Source organism: Accipiter gentilis, chromosome 30 (genome assembly GCF_929443795.1).
Source record: "Accipiter gentilis chromosome 30, bAccGen1.1, whole genome shotgun sequence".
Classification (NCBI taxonomy): domain Eukaryota; kingdom Metazoa; phylum Chordata; class Aves; order Accipitriformes; family Accipitridae; genus Astur; species Astur gentilis.
In genome coordinates, this window is record NC_064909.1 from 13,333,864 (window position 1) to 13,356,072 (window position 22,209).

At 44.5% G+C, this 22,209-nt stretch overlaps 2 protein-coding genes across 11 annotated transcripts in view; one reads left to right on the forward strand and one right to left on the reverse strand.

The window, feature by feature from the left end:
- Positions 1-22,209, reverse strand: part of RAB3GAP2 (RAB3 GTPase activating non-catalytic protein subunit 2) — a 240,196-nt gene that overhangs the window by 92,364 nt on the left and 125,623 nt on the right. The window lies entirely within an intron of this gene.
- MARK1 (microtubule affinity regulating kinase 1) overlaps positions 16,897-22,209 on the forward strand; it is a 60,396-nt gene continuing 55,083 nt past the window's right edge. For all 8 annotated transcript variants that reach the window (XR_007510149.1, XM_049833934.1, XM_049833938.1 and 5 more), the window contains exon 1: positions 16,897-17,144. Coding sequence is in view for 7 of the 8 variants with exons in the window: in XM_049833934.1 (XP_049689891.1) it covers positions 17,094-17,144 (51 nt within the window). In the remaining variant the exon portion in view is untranslated. The remainder of the gene's footprint in view (positions 17,145-22,209) is intronic.

Sequence of the window (22,209 nt, forward strand, 5' to 3'; positions counted from 1 at the left end):
ACCTACAGCAAGCAAAAGCAATTTCGATTAAACTTTACTGCCTTGTCTGGACTCCAGAGTGTGAACTGAAGATGGGGTAGCTTTAAAGGAGCAGTTTTGTTGCATTTAGCATGAAGACTGATATTAAGAAAGTACAATTTTAAACCCCTTCCTCTTTTTTTTAAATCTGCTTTAGGCTTTTTGATGCCACTGCTTCCCCAAAGCAGTAAGTAGTGCACACGAATGAATGGCCAACATGTAGTTCAAAAAGAAAAAGGAGCAAGGGAGGGATCTGTTCCAGCAACTACTGGACCTTACCCAACAGAAGGCCCTAAAGCATTTCCCGGAGAATCCTCAGAGGACTGAAATGGAGCTCATTGCCCTGGAAAGAGTCCTGACACAGGCATTGCAGGGGAGGAATGTCATGGATTAACTTCTTTTGTGATCAGCTCTAATGACTGTATCCTGGAGTACTGCGCTCTGGAGAAGATACACCATTTAGGGGTAATTGGAGGGCCCTCCCACCGCATGCAATGTGCAGTCCTAACCCCACACCCCCCCCCCCCCGAAGCTGGATGGGAACAAATACATTACCTACATTGGTCATTCTTAACCTGTGGTCTGTGGTTTGCAGACCTCTAGCACTCTTCCAGTGGAGGTCCTATTTGTATTCAGTTAACTTTTACACTGCCTGCTTGCTTTATTACTTACCTACCTAATTACCAAAAGGTCAGTTCGCCAGGGGCTTGTTATTCAAGAAACAATGTGCTACCTATATTTTTACATTTATTTACTGTTATTATTTATCACAAAATAAACTTACTCTGATACGACTCAGTTGCAAAATTTCATTGCAGTACCACCTATAAATAGCATAATATTCTTCCATGCTGTTAACTCCAAGTATGACTAAATGCAAACACATATTCTTGGTTACATGACATTCCTTCCCTCCAACTATTTTCTGGTCTCTACATGGGAGCATAATGCCTCCCTGATCCTGTTTCCCTGACCACACGAGGCAGCTTGCCAACATACCCTCTTTGGCTTACATATGTCCAGAGGATCTCTTGACCTGCTGTTCCCCACAATCCTTCAGCATCTTTAATCTTACACTCACAAATGTGCAAAAACCATCAGGCACTTAGCATGACAGGCTCACGATGCTAAGAAACATCAGCATTGCAACTGACTTCAGCTATTCCAGAGCATCTTCATAGCACTCTGCAAACACATAGTTCAGAGTTAGACCACTGTTTTCTCCTGTCCAACCAACAGATAAAAACTTTTAGAAAGCAGAGAAGCATAAGGCAAGGTGTTTTTCTATAATGATGTGGAGCAGTGAACTGACATATGTCAAAATCCACTAAGAAATAACCATTCTCACTGATTATGTCTTTGCATGAAGGGTGTAAAACGGACTTAGGTTTGTATAAATTACCTCTTCACCCAATAAGTAACCTGTGACTTGGGATATGTGATTTAATTTTGTGTGGTCATCTTATTTTTTATGTTATTATTAGTAATCAAAGTATTAATGTGTCACCTGCTAAAGGCATCTGATAAAGCCCACTTGTCAGTAAGGACTTTTTCTAAACTGTTTGAAGTGCAGTGCAACTAATATACTTCTTTGCATTGCTATGTCTTATTAAGTGATACACCAGCAACCTTCTCACAAAATCACAAATGCTCATTTAACGGCCACCTCCACAGTTGATCAGTCATTGCAAAACTTGTAGAGGAGCTCTGTGTGTGTGCCTGTTGCTGATGCAGATGTGAGTGGAGCTTTTAGCTCTCCTGTGCAACAGTTGGTCTCGTTGGTGACCACAGGATTGCATCTGTACCCTGCTGCACCCACCACTGCACCCAAAGCGGTGCTGCACTGAGCAAAGCTGTTGCAGAAAAACGCTCTGCTGAAGTACTTGCTCAGTTTCTTCATAATCAATACCTAGAGAAGGACGGAAGAAGCAGGGACATTAATTTCCAAGCCCCCAGCCCCTATACTTTGTGGTGGCCGTCCCACGGTGTACTGCCAGAGAAACCACCAGGTGCAGAACAAAGGGACATATTATCACACCAGGGGCTGTCTTGCCAGAACACCATGCCGGTCAGTCGAGCAAGGTCATCGCTATGTCAGCACAGCGGTGGTCAACAAGGAGGATACCATAAACCATCATGGCTTGGGTTCTTTAAATGGGTGGGTTTAAACGCCACATAGTTTAATGAGGTTTGAGCAAAGTAATGCAACTCAATATCTATGCGTAAACTCATAGTTGTCACAGAAAATAATGCAATGTTAATTCTACAGACAGGACCTCTGCCTTACGCACTTCCAGAGCGGACGATAAGCCCACCCAGCAGCTTTCCTGCAAACCATCCTCCCATTAGAAAGAACTGTATGAATGCACAGGCAACATACATCAGGATGTAGCCCATGGAAAATGTTTCAGGAGCCTTTTGGCTGAGATCCAGCCTCAAGACAGCTGAGTGTCTGTGGGAGCGCTGGGCTCCTCACTGCAAGCATTGTCTTTGGGCTGACAGCATCACAGCTGTGAGAAAGCACACCGAGGAGCCTTGGCAGAACACTCCACATTACTCAGTTGGTGCAAAATATTGGTGTAACATATGATGTTTTGGAGTAACTGAGTTATCACTAAAACTCTATAAATCTGACGATATTCCTCCACTGCCTGAGGCTCACAGAACCATCTGTTTATCAGATATGAATGTGAGGGACGGGATCACACTCCAGAATTTTTTCTTGTTGTCCTAGTACAGGATGCCTTAAGAAAAAGAGAAATTGAAAAGGAAATTCCTGAATAAAGGCAAAAAGTTCATACCATATATGGCCAGGAGTATTTGAGGAAGACGTGATGATAAAAATAAATGAAGATTATAGCTACACAGAAGATTATTGCCAATTTGTTCTGACGAACACTTTTGGCACGTCTCATCTGATGGTGTCCAGTCCTCCTCAAGCACTAGAAAGAACTGATGTAGAGACAATTAAAAGAAATGGAATCTGTCTCGTGACTCCATTGGGATTTGGAATTTAAGTGCCAGAATGCTATCAGCATTTTACCACAAGCTTATCTGCTTCCCAGTGGTCTTTCTGTCTCTTGGATTTGAAGATCACACCCCTTGGACAGATCACAGGAACTCCAGAAAGAGGTAGGCAGGGAAACCTTTGTAAATATATAGTAAGGGAAATGGATAGATCCGGTAGACTAAAAGCATGACAAGTATGGGCATGAATAAAGATGATATAATTACTGTATAGTCAGAATCATAGTTCTTTTTTTTTTTGTAGTTGACCTCTAAACTGCAAGGGGTGATATTCTTCCCCAATGAAACCAGTGGGATTTGTGCCATTGACTTCAAGGCAGCCAGGATCTTACCCTGTGTAATTAGCTATGAAACCAAGCCAAAATCCCAAGTCTTCCGTGAACTCTGACTGACTGGAAATCCAGTTTCAAACTTCAGAGCCCTTGTTCAGCTCTGTATGTAACAGACGCAAAGCAGAGGCTGTCATCTTGAGAAATACATCTGTAGGGGAGCTAGTCCCACAGACAACTTTGAGGAAAAAGAAAACCACAAGCAAAAATTCTGCTTTTCATGTTGGTCTTGCTACTGCATCTAACTCTGTCCGAGTCAGTGTGCCTCTCGAGTTCCCTCCAATCCAAATCTCTTTTCCCCCTTCTTCTTGAAGGAAAGCATTTGAAGCACCAAAAGCTATTGCTAAAAATTTGCCTGTTAATGTCCCAAACTGATCAGGGGGATTTTTACTAACAAAAAAGAAAAGATTATTTATGACCATATTTAGAAGATAAGCAGGTTTGTGATGATTTTTATGGTATATGGGAATTCCCCGTGGAGAATTTTCCCATATCCAAGTCCCCATTTAATAAAAGAAAGAGATTCCTCTGTTGATGATTCTGTAGCAGAGAAGAACTTGGGGTTTAAAGATGACATCTATAATATGATATGTGTGACTTTATTTGCAAGTGTAAAAGCTAATTGTACATAAAGAAAGAGTTGTATCACTTCACTGGCAGTATACAATAAATTATTGACACAAAGAGTGTGTGTCCAGTGGCTGCAAATTCCTTTCTAGAGGGAATCTGGAAGGACCTTAGTTTCTGGAGAAAATCCCTAAGTGCAATAGTTAGTAGGCCGTTTTCACTGTCCTCTCTCTAGTCCTTCATTAATCTGTCCTCTCATGTCCACATTCATCGCATATTGATCTCAGTGGACTTCAAACTCAAATGAAGAGCTGAGAGTAGTGGAATAAGAGTCTGCTATGGGGAACTGAGAAAAATATGCTGCAATCAGAAATTAATAATGGATTTGGGGGCTTGTCTTCCTTTATTTCCTTCTCCTGCATCTTGTACAAGGGAGATTTTACATCTCCCTTGAGCAGAAATTAGCAGCATGGAGAATGGCTGCCTCAGAGTAAACCAATGTGTGGAAAAGTAAGTCAGAGCTGGCCCGGAGGGCGATTGATGTGACACAAGATGGCTGCCCGCCACACAGAGTTGTCCATCTTTCTAAGTGACCAACTGCAGAACCAACAGTACAAGGAGCCATGTGAAAGCTGGGATGCATCCCGGATGCACTCCTGACTCGGAATATAGAGAAATACAGACAGCCAGGGAGAAGAAGACTTACAGAAGGCTCTTCATCTCATTTGCTGACAGAAGTTAGGAAACCTTCTTATAGTCAGGCCACAACAGCAACATCCTGAAAACATTTAGCAATACTATCTTTCCATTATATTCACTATCTTTTAAGACAATTATCCACACACTGTTGCCCATCAGTAGCATGAGATTATCAATATCCATTCCCACATGCGCAAGAGTAAAGACAGCAACTTTCACCTAAATATCAGCCCTTTAGTGTCTTAGCAGTTGTATGTTTCTGTTTAGTCTTTCTCTGGATTTTAGTAACATTGCCGTGGTACAAACACTCTGCAAAATTTTTATTCCACATATTCTTGATAAAGTATTTTGCAAGCATGGAAATGCAACTGAGGTTTTAATGGAAGCACAAAACTGTATCCTGGATACAGTATGGTCCATTTACCTGTATCAAGAAGAAATGTCACACTGCAATGTGTGTGTGTTACCATGAGATAACGCATGCTTTCTGGGAATTAGGAAACATTTTGCCTTGCTTGTGCCTTCAGCAGACCGGCAGGAATTATCTCATGGTAATAAGTAACCCAAAGTGTCTAATTCCTGCAACAAAATGGCAAGAAGAAAACAAACAATTACTTCATTGTTATGAAAGATCACGTTCCTTCCCACTGACAAAAATGTCAGCAATTGAAGATGCCTTGGGAACATATCTGAACTATCTATATGCCTGTACCTAGTGTGTCTATGGGTGTGCAGTTTATTATGCATACAGGCATAAATATATAGTGATAGGTACCATTTTCAGATGTGCTTAGACATTTGAAAAGAAAAGTTTATGCCTATACCTAAAAAAGTATGCACATATATTTAACTTTATAACTGTTTAACATGATGTTACGCTTTCATTGGAATTTGGAATTGCTTTGAACATGTGGCACTAGTGCACCTTTTTAAATGCTCTGAACGTTAATGCTGCAAGATGAAAACTGAGCTTTTACTATAGGAATTTAGGTACAGGTTGATAACGCAGTTTCCTAAACATCTAACAATATTTAATTTTACAAATAATTAAATAGGCATATTTTAAAGGATTATATCAATGGAATTGTTTCTATAAATGGCAGTTAGGGGGTTTTTTACAGACTTTTAGGAAGAATCAGCTTTAATCAAGAGAAAAATACCTTTTGTCCCCAAAATTTCTTGTTTTATAGGTAGTAGGTATTGAACCTTCTCTTGATTAGAGCAAACTGCAGGATTATGACACATCATAAAGCACTTCCCTGCATATTTAAGGTTTGAGTTTACTGCAGACTTATATGCCTGAAATCTGGCACAGACAGGCAGGCACATGGCTGTCTCATTATTTTTGTCATCTTTGGGCAAAATTCTACCACTCTCAGCCTTGGGTTCTTTAGGAATTCACCAGAAGGAAAAAAGAAAAAAAAAAAAGAAAAGAAAAGAAAAAAGTAAGGGAGGATGTTAATATTTGACTTTAGGATTAGGAGGGGTTTATGTTAATTATTGATTTGTGTCCTTTAATGTGTATGACATGTTCCTTGAGACTGACAAGATAGCTATAGAATACTAACGACCTTTCCCTTGACTAACGTTAAGCAAAATATTAACAACAAAAATTGCATTCCTTTAGTCTTATTATTGGTAAGAGATCAAAGAACAAATTTGTAGCTCCATAAACATGGGCCTCGAGACACATTCCTCATACCAAGGTGCAGGAATCAGCCCCGTTCATCCATTTACAGGATCTAGCCTTCGGTGCTCATTATTATTTGATAAATGACTAACACAAACATATTGCAGCCAATGGCTCGCTCATGAACTATGCATTAGGACTATTGCTTAGAATACCAGCTGCCTATAGTTTGGCCTAATTTGTCAGATGGCACTGTTTCTAATCCCTGTCTGAACAACTCTCCAACCCATAGAAAGGTTTCGAGATGGTCAAATCATGCAGTTTATGAACAGGAGGAACACTTACACAAGCATTTGCAGAACTTTCCCGCTACCTAGATATGCTTGCAAGTGAAATTCTGTTGATCGACATTGTCAGAGGAAGCAAAAGCACGTTCTTACTGAACTCAAGACCCCAAAATAGGAGAAAAAGAAAAGAGAAGTCTGGATTAACATGTAGAAAGAATGGCTCCACAAAAAGGAAGTCTTGGTAGCCAGGGTAACAGCCTGCATTTGAGAAGATTAATTTTTGGGGTCTCTCTCCACTGCAGACTTTCTGGATAGTCTCATTTATTCTTTCCATGCTACTGTTCCTGTTAGTATGAAGGTCATAAGATTTCCCAAGGATCCCAAGATAGATGGGTGAAAGTGAATTTTATAGTTACACTGAGCAGATCTGAAGGGAGGAGACTGGTAAGATCAGTGAAATGCAGATGGGGATAGGAAGAGAAAGAGTTTACTTACTTTCCCTCTCCAAAAAGCAACAGTTCTCTCCTTTCCCCCGAGAAGAAGCACTCCCAACCTTCTCTCCTGTATCTCCCACGCTGCTGGGAATAGAGGAAAAGAAGGCTGAGTTCGTGGAGTAGTCCCGCTGCAGGGAAACGAAGAGCAAAGGTGAAGAGGAGGATGGGATGGGTTGGGATGGGATGGGAAAGGCTTGGAGAGCTACTGCTAGGTGATGGTGCCAGCAGCTGTGCCAGCAGGTCAGGATCAGCCACTCAGGCGAGGACAATCCGTCCCAGCTCTGCCATCCCTGGCAGCCTGTCCCCCTCCCGGGATGCCTGCTGCTGTGGGGCTGCTTTAAAGCTTCCCAATGGCATGGGATATGAGGAATATTATGAGAAAGATGCTCAGATGCCATGGTAAAAGAGGCTGTCTAAATACCGGAGATACGATTATATTCCTTCTCATCTTGTCAAGGAATTCCCATACTCATTGATAGCATTGGTTTGAATCTCTATTAAGGGCCCCAATCAGTACATTTCTCTAGCCATTCACTAGTATTTTTCTTATTGCTGGTCACAATAAATTACTCCACAGTGAGTAAGTGATCGTTAAATATTAGTCAATGTTATTGGACCATCTTCCCTAAACTGAACAATCATTTTCTTAGCTTTGTCCCTTGACATTCCATTCTCGCCCTGCTATTTACTATGCCCATTTATTGCATAATTTGAATTTAGACTGCTCTTTCATTTGACCTCCACCTCTTGGCACGCCATGTACTGGTAATAAAAATAATCAAGATCCATATTCTGAGCTTGTTAACAGAATAAATTTGAACCTTCTGTGCTGGCTTCACCAGAGTTGTAGAGAGCTTGCAAGGACCATGATCCTGTCACCGAAGTTGCATATCTGCATGGCTTTTAGCGCAGATCATGTTGTAAAATCAAGGCTGTTGTTTGTATGAAGTCTTAAATGCACTAGGCTCCTGATCTCTCTCATAGTATTAAAACAAATTAGTGTTACAAAGAGTAAGTAGCACTTGTAACTAGTAACAGAATTACAATCAGAGTGGAACCTATCTCCATGTACTATTTTGATATTATTACTATGCATTAACATTTGCTTTGGCCCATAAGATGAGTCACGTGGAGGACTGTCTGCATTAACAATGGTGGGGACCAGATTGTCTGCTGGTATATATTGGGATAGCCCCAGTGTGGTCAACAGCGAGGAGCTGTCTTACAGCCCCAGGGATTATGGCCTTGGCAGCTCTACCATGAGCCTCACTGGGAGTCGGATCCAGTCTCTAGTGTGTTTTCTCTAGGAGGTAAATAAAACGAATAGCTAACTAGGAATGAAAATTAGGGAAAGAAAAATACTCGCGCAAATGTGTGGTTCACTTTCAGTGATTCAAGTTTACTGTACATGCTACATCAAAACAAATCTTTGCAATTACATTTTTCTTGGGGGAAGGGAGGTGGTTTTTTTCCTGAACTCCTACACCCTGGTTAAAAGCTTAAAACAGGCTGAGTTGTGCAAGGCTGTGTTGAGACTGATTAGGCAGGAAAGTGCGCTGTGACACTCCCATCCGTGTGAAAGAAGAACGGACCAGCTCCTGAAGTCCGTCCTCGCCGGAGCTTGATCTTCCTCCCACTTGTTCATGTCAGCAGTCCTGACGCAGGAGCAGGAGACGCATCCAGTCCTTAGTCAGCAGCAACTGCTATGGAAATCAGAGGGAAGGGTGCGTGTTCAGCTGCTTTTTATCCATCAGGATCTGAACTACTGCGAGTTCTCTTTCTAGTAAAAGCTCAATAAAAACTGACCAGAAGGCCTTAAGATTTGATCCAGTGGATTTTCAATGTACTTCTGCAAGGCAAATATTGGCAATACAGAACCAGTGCCAAAAGTTAGGCTTGAGACAAGAACCCAACCTGAAAATTTTTTATATATATTTCAGTTTTGCAACCAAAGCGAACTTTGGCATTCTCAAAGACAGACTTGTAAGCCATACTAGAAAATGTTTTGGTGCTCCAGTGAGATCTTCTGTCCCATACTTCATTGCAAACATATCAGATCTCTGTAAAAAAAAAGGAACTACTATCTTAAGTAAACCATTAGCTTACTAAACTTATTCTCAGATATTTTAGTTAGCTTTTTAGTGCTCCTAAAAAGTGCTGGACTTTACCGTATTTTAGCTATATGTCCTTAATTCATTTTTACATCCCTGTCACCAACACTGCTTAGCTGAGTTTTGAATAGGTTATCCCAGAAGAAAGACTGGCATTTTCTTCCACCCCTGTAAGCGCTGGCATCATCACAGAGCATTTTCACTGCCTCTAAACTAAGTTGATGAGTTACAGAGGGGAAAAACTTTTCCTCTAGCAGCAGAAGCATACCAGGTGTCAGACAGGAATGACTGGCCATGGTTAACCCCTGACAGATTTGAACAGTGACCTAGATATCAGAAGCAGCATATCACCAAACAACATGAAATACAAACATAATCCATAACCTTTATTAAATATAGTGTTGCATTTCATCCCACTGCAGATACGTCATTATCGTGCTGTGCGGAAAGATAAAAATAGCATGCTTGATATTATGCATTTATATAATGCATAATAATGCTTAGCATACATATAGCACTGTTCATTCTCAAAACACTTTAAATCATTAAAACCTCAAAAAAGTTGTGAAGTAGATCGGTATGTTGCTTTGACTTTTTTTTTAATAATTATTTTTCCATTAAAACTTATGTGTAAGCAAGTGCATCACATCAAGGAGCAATAGATCTATGGCCAAATTCTGATCAAATTACTTTGGTGAAACTACTAATTATCTTCGAAGCCAATGGAAAACTTCCAGCAACATAACCAAAATCAGAATCTGGATCCTATTCCTACATGCCGTAAAGCTGAGCTGTTATTGGATAGCTTGGTACATCTAAAAATAAACCTTTTTGGTTTATTTTTAGCTCATTCTGGAAATCGGGCTGACATTGTTTCTTACTTCTCTGGCTAACTTAAAAAGTAAAATCCAACAGCGTGCTTCTTTTCTTGTTTGCCGTATTCTCCTCTCTGTTACCAGGCTCCCTCCCTTCACAGGCTGGGAAAGCAAGATGATGGGCTTTCGCAAGACGATGGTACTGGTGGCAGACTACGGCCTCATACAGTCAGTTATCACATGTTAGGGGCAACGAGGTAACTCAGAGTAAGGTCCTCTTTCCTCTCCCTGCGCCTGACTTCGGGGTGTTGTTTTTGTGCCGCCATTTCGTCAATGCAAAGTGAGTGAACCCTGCTGCCTAACATTCTCATCTGGTCATTTTACATGCTTTTAGGACTCTTTAAAGGAGATATCCAGAATTCATCCTCTTTTAAATCCATCGCTGAAGCTATTGCAGCCAAGGTTATTGCCAGCTCTGGCTCAGCGGCTGTTACAGGAGGTCCAGATGGTCTTTCTTTGCTCCTGATAACCTTGGAGAAGGCAGGACGGATTTCAGCTTAGTCTTCAGTCCGCTGTAAGATGTGGTCAGTACGACTCATGGCAGTAAGCGGTTGTTTGCCGTTTTGTTCTGCCTACAAATTCTGGGAGGGAAAAAATTTACTTTCTCTTGTGGGAGTAATGCATTCATTTGAACGGGCCATTGTGGTTTAACTGTTAAAAAGTCCAGGAATGCCTGTGTCAGTTCTTGCCTCCCAACATTTTATTCTATCCTGTCATTTTGTCAATTATCTTTAAGGTTATTCTGCCAGTTCAGTGCAGTCAGCAGAAAACAAAATAGGGAGACTGCTTTTGAGGGGGGTGGGGTGGGAGATAAAAAAAAATAAATTACCCAACATCCCAAGGCATTTTAAGCTTCTAAAGTAGTAGAATGACTCAGTAAAAAATGAAACCCAGTCCTCTCAACAAGGTATCTTAACCAAATAAGATATTATAAAAATATGAAATAAAAGTTGTCCTAAATAAGTAAAAAAATATTCACTCACACAGACATACACACATGCTTAAATCTTGCAGTCAGGACTTTAGCTCAAATCTTTCTTTCCTTTGTCACCTTAAAATAAGGAAGAGGAAAGACCACTGGAACTAACCCCGCACCCACTGAGGATTATGTAGGGTCTTTGCAACAGTTAGAGACTTCCCTGTTACAGAGTCATTTATTGGATTAACTCGTATCAAACCCTGAAATTATTCCTGGATCAAAAGCTCTTCTAGTTTGGATCAGAATATGCAGTGCTGCTGCAGGACAGCTTTGCACCTTTCTGCATCAACAAGCTCTTGTTGCGCTACTGTAGAATACATCTTTGGAAAAATTAGATCCTGCCAGGGATAGCAGCTCCATTTAGCACAGAGTTTCTGTTTCCACAGAAACCACACCGCTGAAATCTGCAGAGGGCAGATGTAGAGTGAGAACATCTGTGACCACTTAGGTTAATTGCCTTTCCCAACTCTTCCCCCACTTCTGGTCTCTGATGGCCCTCTGAAGATCAATGGCAGATCACCAGGCATCTTGTTGCAGGCTTTCTGCCATCCTGCCCCATCTCCCGGGGTTATCGAAAGCTGGTTTTAAATCTGTACCCAGAGGGTCCCAAAGGACTACTTATAGAGAGTCTGCTGTCTCCTTTGTCCCTGGCTTCCTCTCTGTTCCTGGACAGACCATTTAGTCCCTCTGCTCCTCAGACCTGCAGCTGAGCAACAGCTAGGGAAGCTTCCCAGCTTCACAGGTCTAACGCAGTGGTGCGTTATGTCTTGTGTGATAGCCCAGCTACAGCTGTGATAGGAATCATGTAAATACCTGCTTTAAGTAGCTATTTTACTCTTTAACGTGCTTTCATAACAAATAAGTATTTTCAGATAAAAGGGATACCAAGATGTTGCATTATGTTACAGGTCTTTCCAACATGCTACACTATGTTTTCATTATTATTACTCTCTGATACACAGTCTTTTCTAAGAATGTTAATATTTTTAAAAAAAAAATTAATATCAAAAAAGATATTGCCAGTGCTGGTGCATGAAAATGATTCAAGCCTTACTTCCTCTGCCAATATACTTAATCTGAACTCAAGCTACAAAAAGGAAAGCGAGAAAATGAGACTTTTAAAAAGCAAGTTTGAAACCACTATTGAAAGCCACAACAGTCAAAAAAAGACTGCAGCAAATGAAAACAAGGGCTGAAATTCCTGCAGTTGTCATTGCCCCAGGTTTCACTGTGGTTCTACCTCAGTGCTACAGCGGCTTGCTAGTTTCCTTTTTGAAACTCTTCAGATGTGGGAAGAAGTTGGCTGTGGCTGTAGAGACTGGGGGCGTCAAAAGAAAGATGAGATATCAAAGCTGAAGGAAACAATCGAAACTAGTTATTTTTAGCAATGATTATTAAGAGCCAGTACAGAGATCTTTAGCACTGTAGGACCAATTTATAACACCCTTCTGTTTTTTCAGGCCATCAGAGACATGCCCAGGAACAGAGCAAATGTCCTTACTAGCTTCTTCGGACCATTGGCAACCCACATGTTTTAGAGGTAGTTTTTCTTCTGTGAAATAGATTCGCTGATACCATTTTAGAGGCCTTGGGAATGTGCAAGAAAGCTCTGTAACTACAAAGTTGTAGTATGATTTTACTATACTCCTCCTAGAGATCCAGGCTGATCTGTGACAAATGCTGCTTTTGTTTACTATTTTCATGTGAAGTTCTCACATGGACATTCTTATGGCAGTTCTTCATAATGGCATTGAAACTATAAAAATCTTACCCAGAAAATGTGAAGACACAAACTTAACTACATTTAGGGACAAATTTCAGTACAACTGACCTTGAGACAAATTCTGGCCTGTTAAGTGTATTTAAACCTTTTTTTGCATATACATGATAAGAGTATTCACAAGAGGTGTGTGTTCCCATTAAAATTAAAAAAAAAAAATAAAAATAAATGCTTGTTTATTTGGAGGCTTAAAGTATTTGGGTCAAATTATACCTTATTTAACTTTTCACCGAAACAGTATTTCCTAATGATTCTTGTGGCAAAATTGACTGTAGCTAATAATATATTCACAAAGTCTACATATATTCAGGTACATATAATTTTGTCCTGTGTCCCTCATGAAAGTAAATAATCTGTGGAGCCCTGTATCTGTAGTTTGTAATGACCTCAGGAGTCCTTAATGCTATTGCAGTCTTATTACATGCAGCTGGAACTATATTACTCTTACGTATTTGCCAGGTCTTTCATTTTGTTTTCCACAAATACAGTAGAAGTCCTGGTGCAGTGACGGGCAATAAAGACCAAGAGTTTGCTTTATTTTATTCACATCTCAGTGGTCACCGATCCTGTGTTATTTCTGAACCTCTCACCCTTTCACTATTGAGAATTAAATTTGGAAATTGTGGGAAAATGCTTCATTCAAGTCAGCGTCTGAAATCGCTGCTGCACTTGTGGATGGGATTCAGTTACTGTTGAGGTGGTGGAACATCCACCCTTCCAGCGCTGAAGTTCAGGCCAGTCACTAAATGAACCGCAGACCATCCGAGGTGGGTCCGGAGGGAGCGCTTGAACTGGGCTGCTAGCCTTGTGCCGGGCTGGAGGGACTGGGGTTTCTGTGCTCGCCTGGCTGCGCTGCTCCCATCCAGCACATCCCTGCAAACAAAAAGAAAAGCGGCCCTAAGCACCAGCCAGCTGGCTTTGTGGAGGAGGAGGCGGCACACGGGCTTGGCTTCTACAAGGCACAAAGCAACGAGTCCGTTCTGCGTGTGTGCCGGGAAGCTGCAGTTGACTCACTGCTGGAGCTCCCCTTGGGAGGGACAAGTGCCTACAAAGCTGACTGACACCTTAGTTTCCTCACTAAACAAAGTTGTCTAGTCATAAATAAACATGTCACTTCTGGCAAAAAAGCAGAGAATGAGCGCATTTCAGAATAACAATGGTGTTAGGGCTTAAGTCTCGTGCTCTGCATCCTCTCTCTTTGCCTGAACAACCAGCCAGGAACAAAACAACCCGGTGCTCGCCCAGGCTTGAGCAGGGACCTGTGTAGGTTTCTCAGAGCTCGGGGTGAAAGATCACAACCGCTACCCAGAGCTTTCTATTGACATGAGCCTGTCCTTTTCGCTTCTGACGTGAGGAGCCAAGGCTTCCTCCAGCCCCTCAAAACATGGATCCCAAGCAAAATGCTTCTGCTGGCTCCTGCCTTCCCAAAATGACAGCCTTCCCCTCACTGCCTGCTGTTTGCACCCCTCCGCAGGCGCAGAGGCTGTGCTGCTGCCACCATCTGACCCCTGCTTGTGCTCTGTGACTCACGCTGGGCACCAAGGCGGACTTCATGCCACTTGAAGCAGCAATAACTTTCTGCATATTTTAGTGCAGGTCCCAGACAGTTTGCAGCATCCTTCTTCCAGGCCATTTTCGCCCCTCAGCCCATTGCCATCTCTGTGGTCACCTTCTCCTCCACACAGCTCCTCAGTTGTTGTCCCTGCATTTTCTCACTCGGGAGAGACAAGAGGCCTGTAGTAATAATGAAACAAAATTAAACTGAGCTATTAAATGAGTGAGTGACCTTAATAATGTGAAAGAAAATGATAACAGTAACGACCATGGCCAAAACAACTGCAAAGCAGATATTCAGATAACAAGAATTACTACATTATTACACTTTTAATTTCTGATGAACCAACATTTTCCTATGAATTACTGACCAAAATATATTCAAATTCTAGGGCAGGAAGTCTTTCTAAGCTTTCCCTTAGTCAGTGGTGCCACTAAACACATTCAGAAGACATTTGAGTTTACACTCCTTTCTTCTCTGACCACAAGCGTGTACACAAATCCATACGACGGGCTTGCATCAGTGGGAGTTTTGACCAAGTAAGGGTTGCGGAGTCAGGCCCCACGATGAGCCCTAGACACAGCCTTGCTCTAATTTGGGATAAAAGTGAATGCATTTTGATGAGCTAAGCAACCAAACTGGGTTAATATCCAGTTTGTCAACAAACTTGTTTTGGCATGCTGGCTAGACCATGGCTGTTTACCCTGAGTAAACCCAATCTTGGGTTATTTTGTTCCCAGAAAAATGAAGGACGCTGAAATTTCCCTTGCAGTCGGTAGTGCCAGCTATGTGAAGAGAGAGCTAGGAGCTCACAGAGGCCCTTGCAACGATTTGGGAGGCTTTGGGCTGAGGACTAGCTGGGAACCTCTATCATTCCAGACAGACAAATCATGCTTGCTCAGAGCAACGTGATGCTGAATGTGCAAAGAGCGAGTCCAGTCACACTGCTTGTACAACGTGGGGATGTTCTCTGCCTGTGCCTGCATCAGCTACGGCGGAAGAGCTGTTTTCCCAAACATCTGGAAAACTCCGCTGTAGGCTGACCAGTGCTGAGGAGCTGGGGGCACCTCTTGAATCACGCCAGAACTAACGCAGCCAGAACTAAATATACTCTATGTAGCGTGTTTACCTATAAACGTAGGCGCATATATGTATTACCTCTCTCTCTAGGTAATAAATAACAATCCACGCACTTTCGCAGGCACCTAAGGGCTTCCTGGAGATAGACATACGACCATCAGGTGCCTTCCATTTTTCAGAAGGAAGGTCTTTCAGAACAAGGATTGTGTTTACAGCATTTATGAAGATGTTCACAGCCTCAGCTACAAAAGTCTATCAAAATACTGCAATGGAAATTCAGGCACATTGTTTTTGGTTTTTGGTGCAGGGGAGGTTATGTTTTGTTTTTACAGATTTAGAATTTGGTGAAGGGTTTGGCTGGTTTTATAGCAAAAGCTGCTGTCATGTAAACACTAGTAACTTCTCAAAGACAAAAATGTGTGTATGGTTCTAATTTTAAGTACATGAGGTCACCGATTAAGCGTTCAAGGACCGCGTGCTGGTTGGACATGAGCGGGTAGATGCGTCGCACAGAGTCTCGTCGATCCGATCTCAGCTTCGAGCAGGTAAAGGAGGCTGGCTGGCCCAGGCGCACAAATAAACGGCCCGATGCGCAGATGCTGACACGGGGTTTCACCAGCCTCCAGCCAAGCCTGTGACTCGTGGACTCGAAGCCACCCGGGAGGTGGCCACGGCTGCCCCACCGCCCTTCCTAAGGCCGACTCCTGGTCACGGGCGAGTCCCTGTGGCAACCCACTCGCCAAGCCTCAGTAGGCCCCAGCACCCCCGTGGGCCCTGTCCCGCGTCCCTCACGCAGGGGGCTGCGGGCTCCCCAGGCGACTGACTGCCCGAGCCCCGCTGGCCGCCTCCCGAGGGCCCCCCCCCCCCCATCCCGGCAGGCTGAAGGATGCGGCCGGCCCCGCCGGCGGGCCCTGACCCAGGGGCACCGGGACGCCCTCCCTCACGGAGCAGCACACCTGCCCCGGCCCACTTCGCGTCGGGCCCGGGCACGAGCCCGAGCCCGGGCCGAGCGCGCCCTCCCGGCCGGCCCCCAGCCCGGCTGGGCCCGGCTCGGCGCCACCCGTGACGGGTGCCAGGGCGGGAGGGACGGTGGCGCCGGCGGAGACCGCCCGCCCGCTCGCCCGCCAGCCCGCCCGCGTTTGCCGCGCCCGCCCGCACCGCCCGGCGCTTCCTGCGGCGCGGCGGAGCCTGGCCGGCGGGGCCGGGCCCAGCGCGGCGGGGCGGGGGCGGGGAGGAGGAGGAGGAGGAGGACGGGAGGGGAGGGGAGAGACGGGGAAGGGAGCGCGGGGCAGCGGCGGCAGGAGGAGGAGTCGGTGCCGCCGCCGGATGCTGCGAGGAGGCGCCGCGGCCCCCCTGCGCTGCCGGCCGCTCACCTGAGCGGGCAGGAGGGAGGAGGAGGAGGAGGAGCCGGCGGCCGAGCTGCGCGGAGCCCGGCGGCGGCGAGGCGGGCGGGAGCGAGCGAGCGCGGCGGGCGGAGGGTCGGCCGGGCGAGGCCATGGCGCCGGGCGCCTAGCGGGGCCGGCAGCGCGGCAGGAGGCCGGCGTCCCGCCGTGTGCGCCCGGCTGCCGGCGGGGGCAGCCGGCGGCCTCCGCCGCGGCCTAGGAGAGCGGGCGGCCTTCCCCTCAGCGCGCCGGGCGCGGCGCCGCCGCCGCGGCCCACAAGATGTCCACTCGGACGCCGCTGCCCACCGTCAACGAGCGGGACACGGAGAACGTGAGTGCCGCGCCGGGCCTCCCTCCGCCGCGCCCCTTCCCCCGCCCGCCGTCCCCGTCCCCGTCCCCCCCCCCCTCCGCGGCCGCCTCTCCCCGGCACCTGGCGGCGGCCCGGCCCGGCCTGTCCTGCCGCCCAGGCCAGGTGCCCGCGGGGTGGGCGGGCCGCGGCCGTCGTCTCGCCCGCCGGGCCGGGCGCTCCCCAGCGCCGGGCCGGCACCGCCGCCTGTCCGCGCCTCAGGCTCCTCCATGCGGCGCTGCCGGGGCGGGTCCGGCGCGCTGGGCTTCCACGTCGCCCCAGCCCGCCCGCGGCCCCGGGCCTCCCGCGGGGTCGGCGGGCGGCAGCCGCTCCGCACGGCGGCCGGGCAGCCGCTTCCGCGCCTTGTCGGCCGGGCCGGGCTGCCCTTATATGTACTCGGCTGGAGCCGGCGGCCGTAGGCGCACACAGGCAGCTGGCTTCGGTCCCCCGCCCGGGAGAGGCCTCTAGCCCCCGCGGGCTGCAGGCCGGGCTGCCCTGCCTTCACGCGTGCCCCACGCCGGGCACCACTGCGCCTGGGCCGGGGCACCCACTCGTGAGCCTTGCAGCTGCCTGGTGCTCGGCCCCGTCTCGCCGTCCGGGATTCAGCCGTACTTGCTCTTTGTCTGGTTTGCACCTCGAAGACGGTCCCCGGCGTTGCTGTTGCTGTATTCCTTCCTCTGGTTTGCTTTGTGTTGCGTCTGAGAGGGGCTGTCGTCGTGTCTTCGCTACCTCCCGAGTTGATTGTTTGTATCTTCCTTTGTGCTCTGTTTAAACATCTTTGCGCTCTTCCTCTGCTCCGCCCGGACTTGGTGGAGTAGAAGCATAGTGGTGTTCTCCGTTCTGGTGGTCTCCCCACAGAAAATAACCAGTCTCGGTTACGATAGTGTACCTGAGAACTCTTAAAGTCCTGGACCGTGTCTGGTCGTGTCCATCCGTGGTGATCCTTTAAATAGGTGGTAGTACGGAAGGCGTGAAATTTTCATCTTGGGTGAGGGGACCAATATTGAAAGAGGTACGTTTGGGACGCGTGCTAGATGTTGTTAGTTGCCTTTGGGAAGGTGGCAGAAGGCACATGAGGGAAAAAGGAGTCGTTCGAAATTTAACGCATGCAATCGCACCCAACTTCTACTTGGGTGGAAAGTGATCAGTAAGAAACGAAGGAAGATGGCCTGGTGGGTTGAAATGGGTTGAAGAAGATGCTTGTTTGTATTGCACCAACCTATAGAGGTTCTGGCCGACAGTAGGAGCTCATAGTATTTGTTACTGTACAAGCCAAAGCAGCACTGTCTGCCAAATAGATTATTGAATTATATGAAATGAAAAGTGAATATGAGAAGAGGGTTTGGAAGACAAAGGTAACAGAAATGAGATAATATAGTTAAAAAAGTGAAACCCTAGCTTGATGTCTTATTATAATGAGCTTTTAGTATCAGTCGCTCACTGGAAGTTTAATTGACATAGCAACATCAGCCTGGTTACTCGTTAAAGCTCAAAGCAAGTACATGCATTTGGTCTGTCCTTATTCTTCATGGACTGATGAGTCCTGTGTTAGTGTCAGAACGAAAGCAAGTCCTTGAGATTAAAATGAAAGTTTAGATTTAATTAAATGATAAAGTCCAGGTTTGAGTGATACATGTTACTCATGAGTCTCCATTTCAAATATATATAGGAATGTAGATGAGAGATAGATGACAGGAAGGGATAAGAAATATTTATGCATATATCCAGTAATATAGTACATAAGACTTGCAAAGTACATTTACATAAGGCAAATGGAAATATTCTCAAACATCATCAACTTCTATAGAATGAAAACTTCAAGTTAGTAGTTCATTTAGAAAATATTATGCTACTTTTGGATGCTCTATTTTGACACCTAGAGATGAGTAAGGGTTGGGTTTTTTTAATTATTATTATTTCAGAGAGTGCATTGGGTATCTAAAAAACCCCAGGTTTGTACAGGATATCAAAATACTCAAAATTGCATATTTGCTCCTGAAAATCTTGGTATAAGTCTGCAGCCTAGTACTAATGAATATGGTCCTCCAGTCAGATAAACAGTAAAGAGCCCTGCAGTAGTAAGTTCCTAAATCTGCACAAAGTAATTCCAGTGCTGCGATTAGTATGGCATCTGCTGGGTTTTGCAGCAGAGATCTCAAGGAGGTTGTCGCTTCTGCCTGTCAGGGAGCCTCGGGAAGCTCTCTTTGCTACCTGTGGTCTCCCTTACGTAAGACCTTCTGCTAAAGCGGCAGACGTGAGATGGAGGAGGAGGTGGTCCATTGCTGACCTCCCGAACAGCAGCGTTCCTTGATTTAAAATGGATTCTGTCAGGGTGAGGTGAGACTCTTAATTTACTTTTAATGTGCTTTCTCCTGCTAATAAACACTAATGGACTGGGGAAGTGTTTATGCTGATAGGTCTTGATGCACACAGTTCAGCTAGTAAGCTCTGAGTAACTGAGGAGGTAAGAAAGAAATTGCAACTAAAGGGAGAAGTTATTGGAAAGAGTGAGGAGTTAGAACAGCCTGAGTATGACTGGGTTTGGCCTGGTAAGTAAATCTATCTTTGTAGTGCATATTTCCAATTTCCGATTAAGTGTATATTAGCGCAGCTCTCCCAAGTTCTGCAGCTAATGGTGATCTTCAGGAGAGCGCTCTTTTCTTCCATCTGATACGCGTGGCTATCTCAGCAATGTTGCTCCATTGTGTGACTCTCAAGGGACAGACTGTAGCTCTGTATCCCGGAGCAAGCTGATTGATGGTTCTGAGTACAAACCTACGTACGCGTCCAGCTGTGCTTTGCACGTGGCGTGAGGCTGTTGTATGAAATCATGGGGAACTACCCTACCACCACCACCCCCTGTCTCTTGGCAGCTGCTTTCAGTACGCTTTAAAATAGAAAATAAATAAAATTTCAATATCTGCTTTTCTCAGTGAGTATGCAAGCATGTGTTCTGTCACTTGGAAAAAAAAAAAAGAAAAATCATAATAATTTGATACAGCACCTATCATAAGAATATACATTCCTTGAGGAATTATGGGTGTTCCTGGTGGGATGGGTGAAAAATATGCATATTTCCATAATTCTTTGTGCCTTTTATCCCACAGCACCCTTTGAAAATAGTCTAGAAGGGATAAGATCATGCAGCAGATTACTTGATAAGGTCTTATCAGAAAGCTGTAGTGAAAGGTACAGGGACTGCTGACAACAAACAAACAACAGGTGGAGGGAAATTGGTTGTGAAACTGTCAGTATGTGTGTAACTGATAGGTCTGTGTTATAGAAATTCATGCCCCCCCCCTTTTTTTTTTTTTTTCCTTTTTGCTATTCTTTACGTCTCCCAGTGCTGTGTTTAACGTTTCTAGCATATGTCCATAAATATTTTTCATGGAAATGTTATTTCTCTTTCATGAAAGTTATGTTTAAGGAAACAGAATATGATTGTCAAACGCTTATTCCTAATGAACAGTTTATTGGGAAACTTGGGGAAATTCATGGGTGGAGGCAGTACAGTAAAGATTATTTTCATGCCTATTACTGGATTTATTTCTTTCAAGTGAGGGGTAAGAGTAGTATTCAAAATAATAATTTTCCTGTGTTTTGATTTTGTACATGTAACTATTTACAGCTTCCTCTTGATACATATTACGTAGGCTGTGGTAGGTAATGTTTCAGTGCATTCAAACACTTGCAGTTGGGGTTAGTTTGGGTGAACTGAGCTTCCCATCTCTGCTGAGGCTGGAGGAGGAGAGGGACAGGAATCAAAAGCTTTGAGCTAGAGTAGCTCTTTTGTTTTCATTGAGTTGGTATTAATTGAGGAAAGAGGGGCTTTTATGTTTTTCCCTTCATATTGTGTTGTATTGTATCATGTCATTAAATTGGGGAATGGCTTTCCTGAATTAAGGTGAAAGAAAAAAAATACGTTGATAATACATTCTCTTAAATGTTTTTGGGGAGCTCTGTGTAAGAAAAGACTCATAGAGATTCAACAGTTGGCTCTATAAAACTTGCTTTAATAAAATTAATAAAAATGAGAATGCTGTAGTTTGCTTTTTCTGACATAAGGTCCTCTTAGTCTGGCATAAGAATACATATGCTTTTTTCTATAGTAAGTGTAATTTAATCTTTTGAAGGCATTTGTGAAGGTATTACTGTTTATTTGTGTTGTGGTGTCACCCATCTAGCTAAGTTTTAAGGTACTTTGCTTTGTACTTTTCAGGCACATAAAAACTGGTTAATTCTGCTGCAGAGATCTTGCACGTTTACAGCGGAAGAAGGAACAAACAAGGCAGGAGTGCTGGATGATAACACTGGCCAGAGTTGAGGAGGAATGTGGGAGTTGTGGTTTATCTTACCTAGCCAGTGCCATATGAGAATGATTAAGAGATGTCATGGCAGAGGGAGTTTTAAGGAAGGGTAATACAGTGGCCTATGATCATGTGATTTCCTTCATTATCATACAAGTAATTATAATTTTGACACACGCACACTCATTTGCAGGCTAGGGTGATGTCTCGGATGCCAGCTAAAGTTAGTGTGGTTAAGGATGACTTTCTGATAGGGGAGGCTACTAGACAGCTGCCTTTTAAAGAGGAAAAAAAATTGAACAGGGCAAGAGATGAGAGGATGGAATGGAGCAGTCAGGTTGGGGTAATAATAATTATACCATGTTTAATTTCTTTCTGTTTTTTTTTTTTCCTTCTGGATTTGCTTTTGCACAATAAGAACACATGGTTTTGATTTGGACAGAGGGGGCGTGGGAGAAAGTATCTGACAAGAATTCTTTCGTTCAGTGCCTTAAGCAGAAGAATGGCCTAGTTTCCAAACCTTATGGGTTCAAGAGTACAGCTGTATCTTTCTTATCCACAGGAGATGGGCTTTAGCAAAGTGGAGAATGCCTGTGTTCTTTCCTTGTGAGATTATTTTCCTTGATCATAAATACACCATTTGGTCATACGTTTGTTTGAATTATAAGAAGAGGGTATGTTCTAATCTTGTTTTAAAGGTTTGTGTTTTCTCTATGCAGACTTTTTGTTTTGTTTTGGTTTGG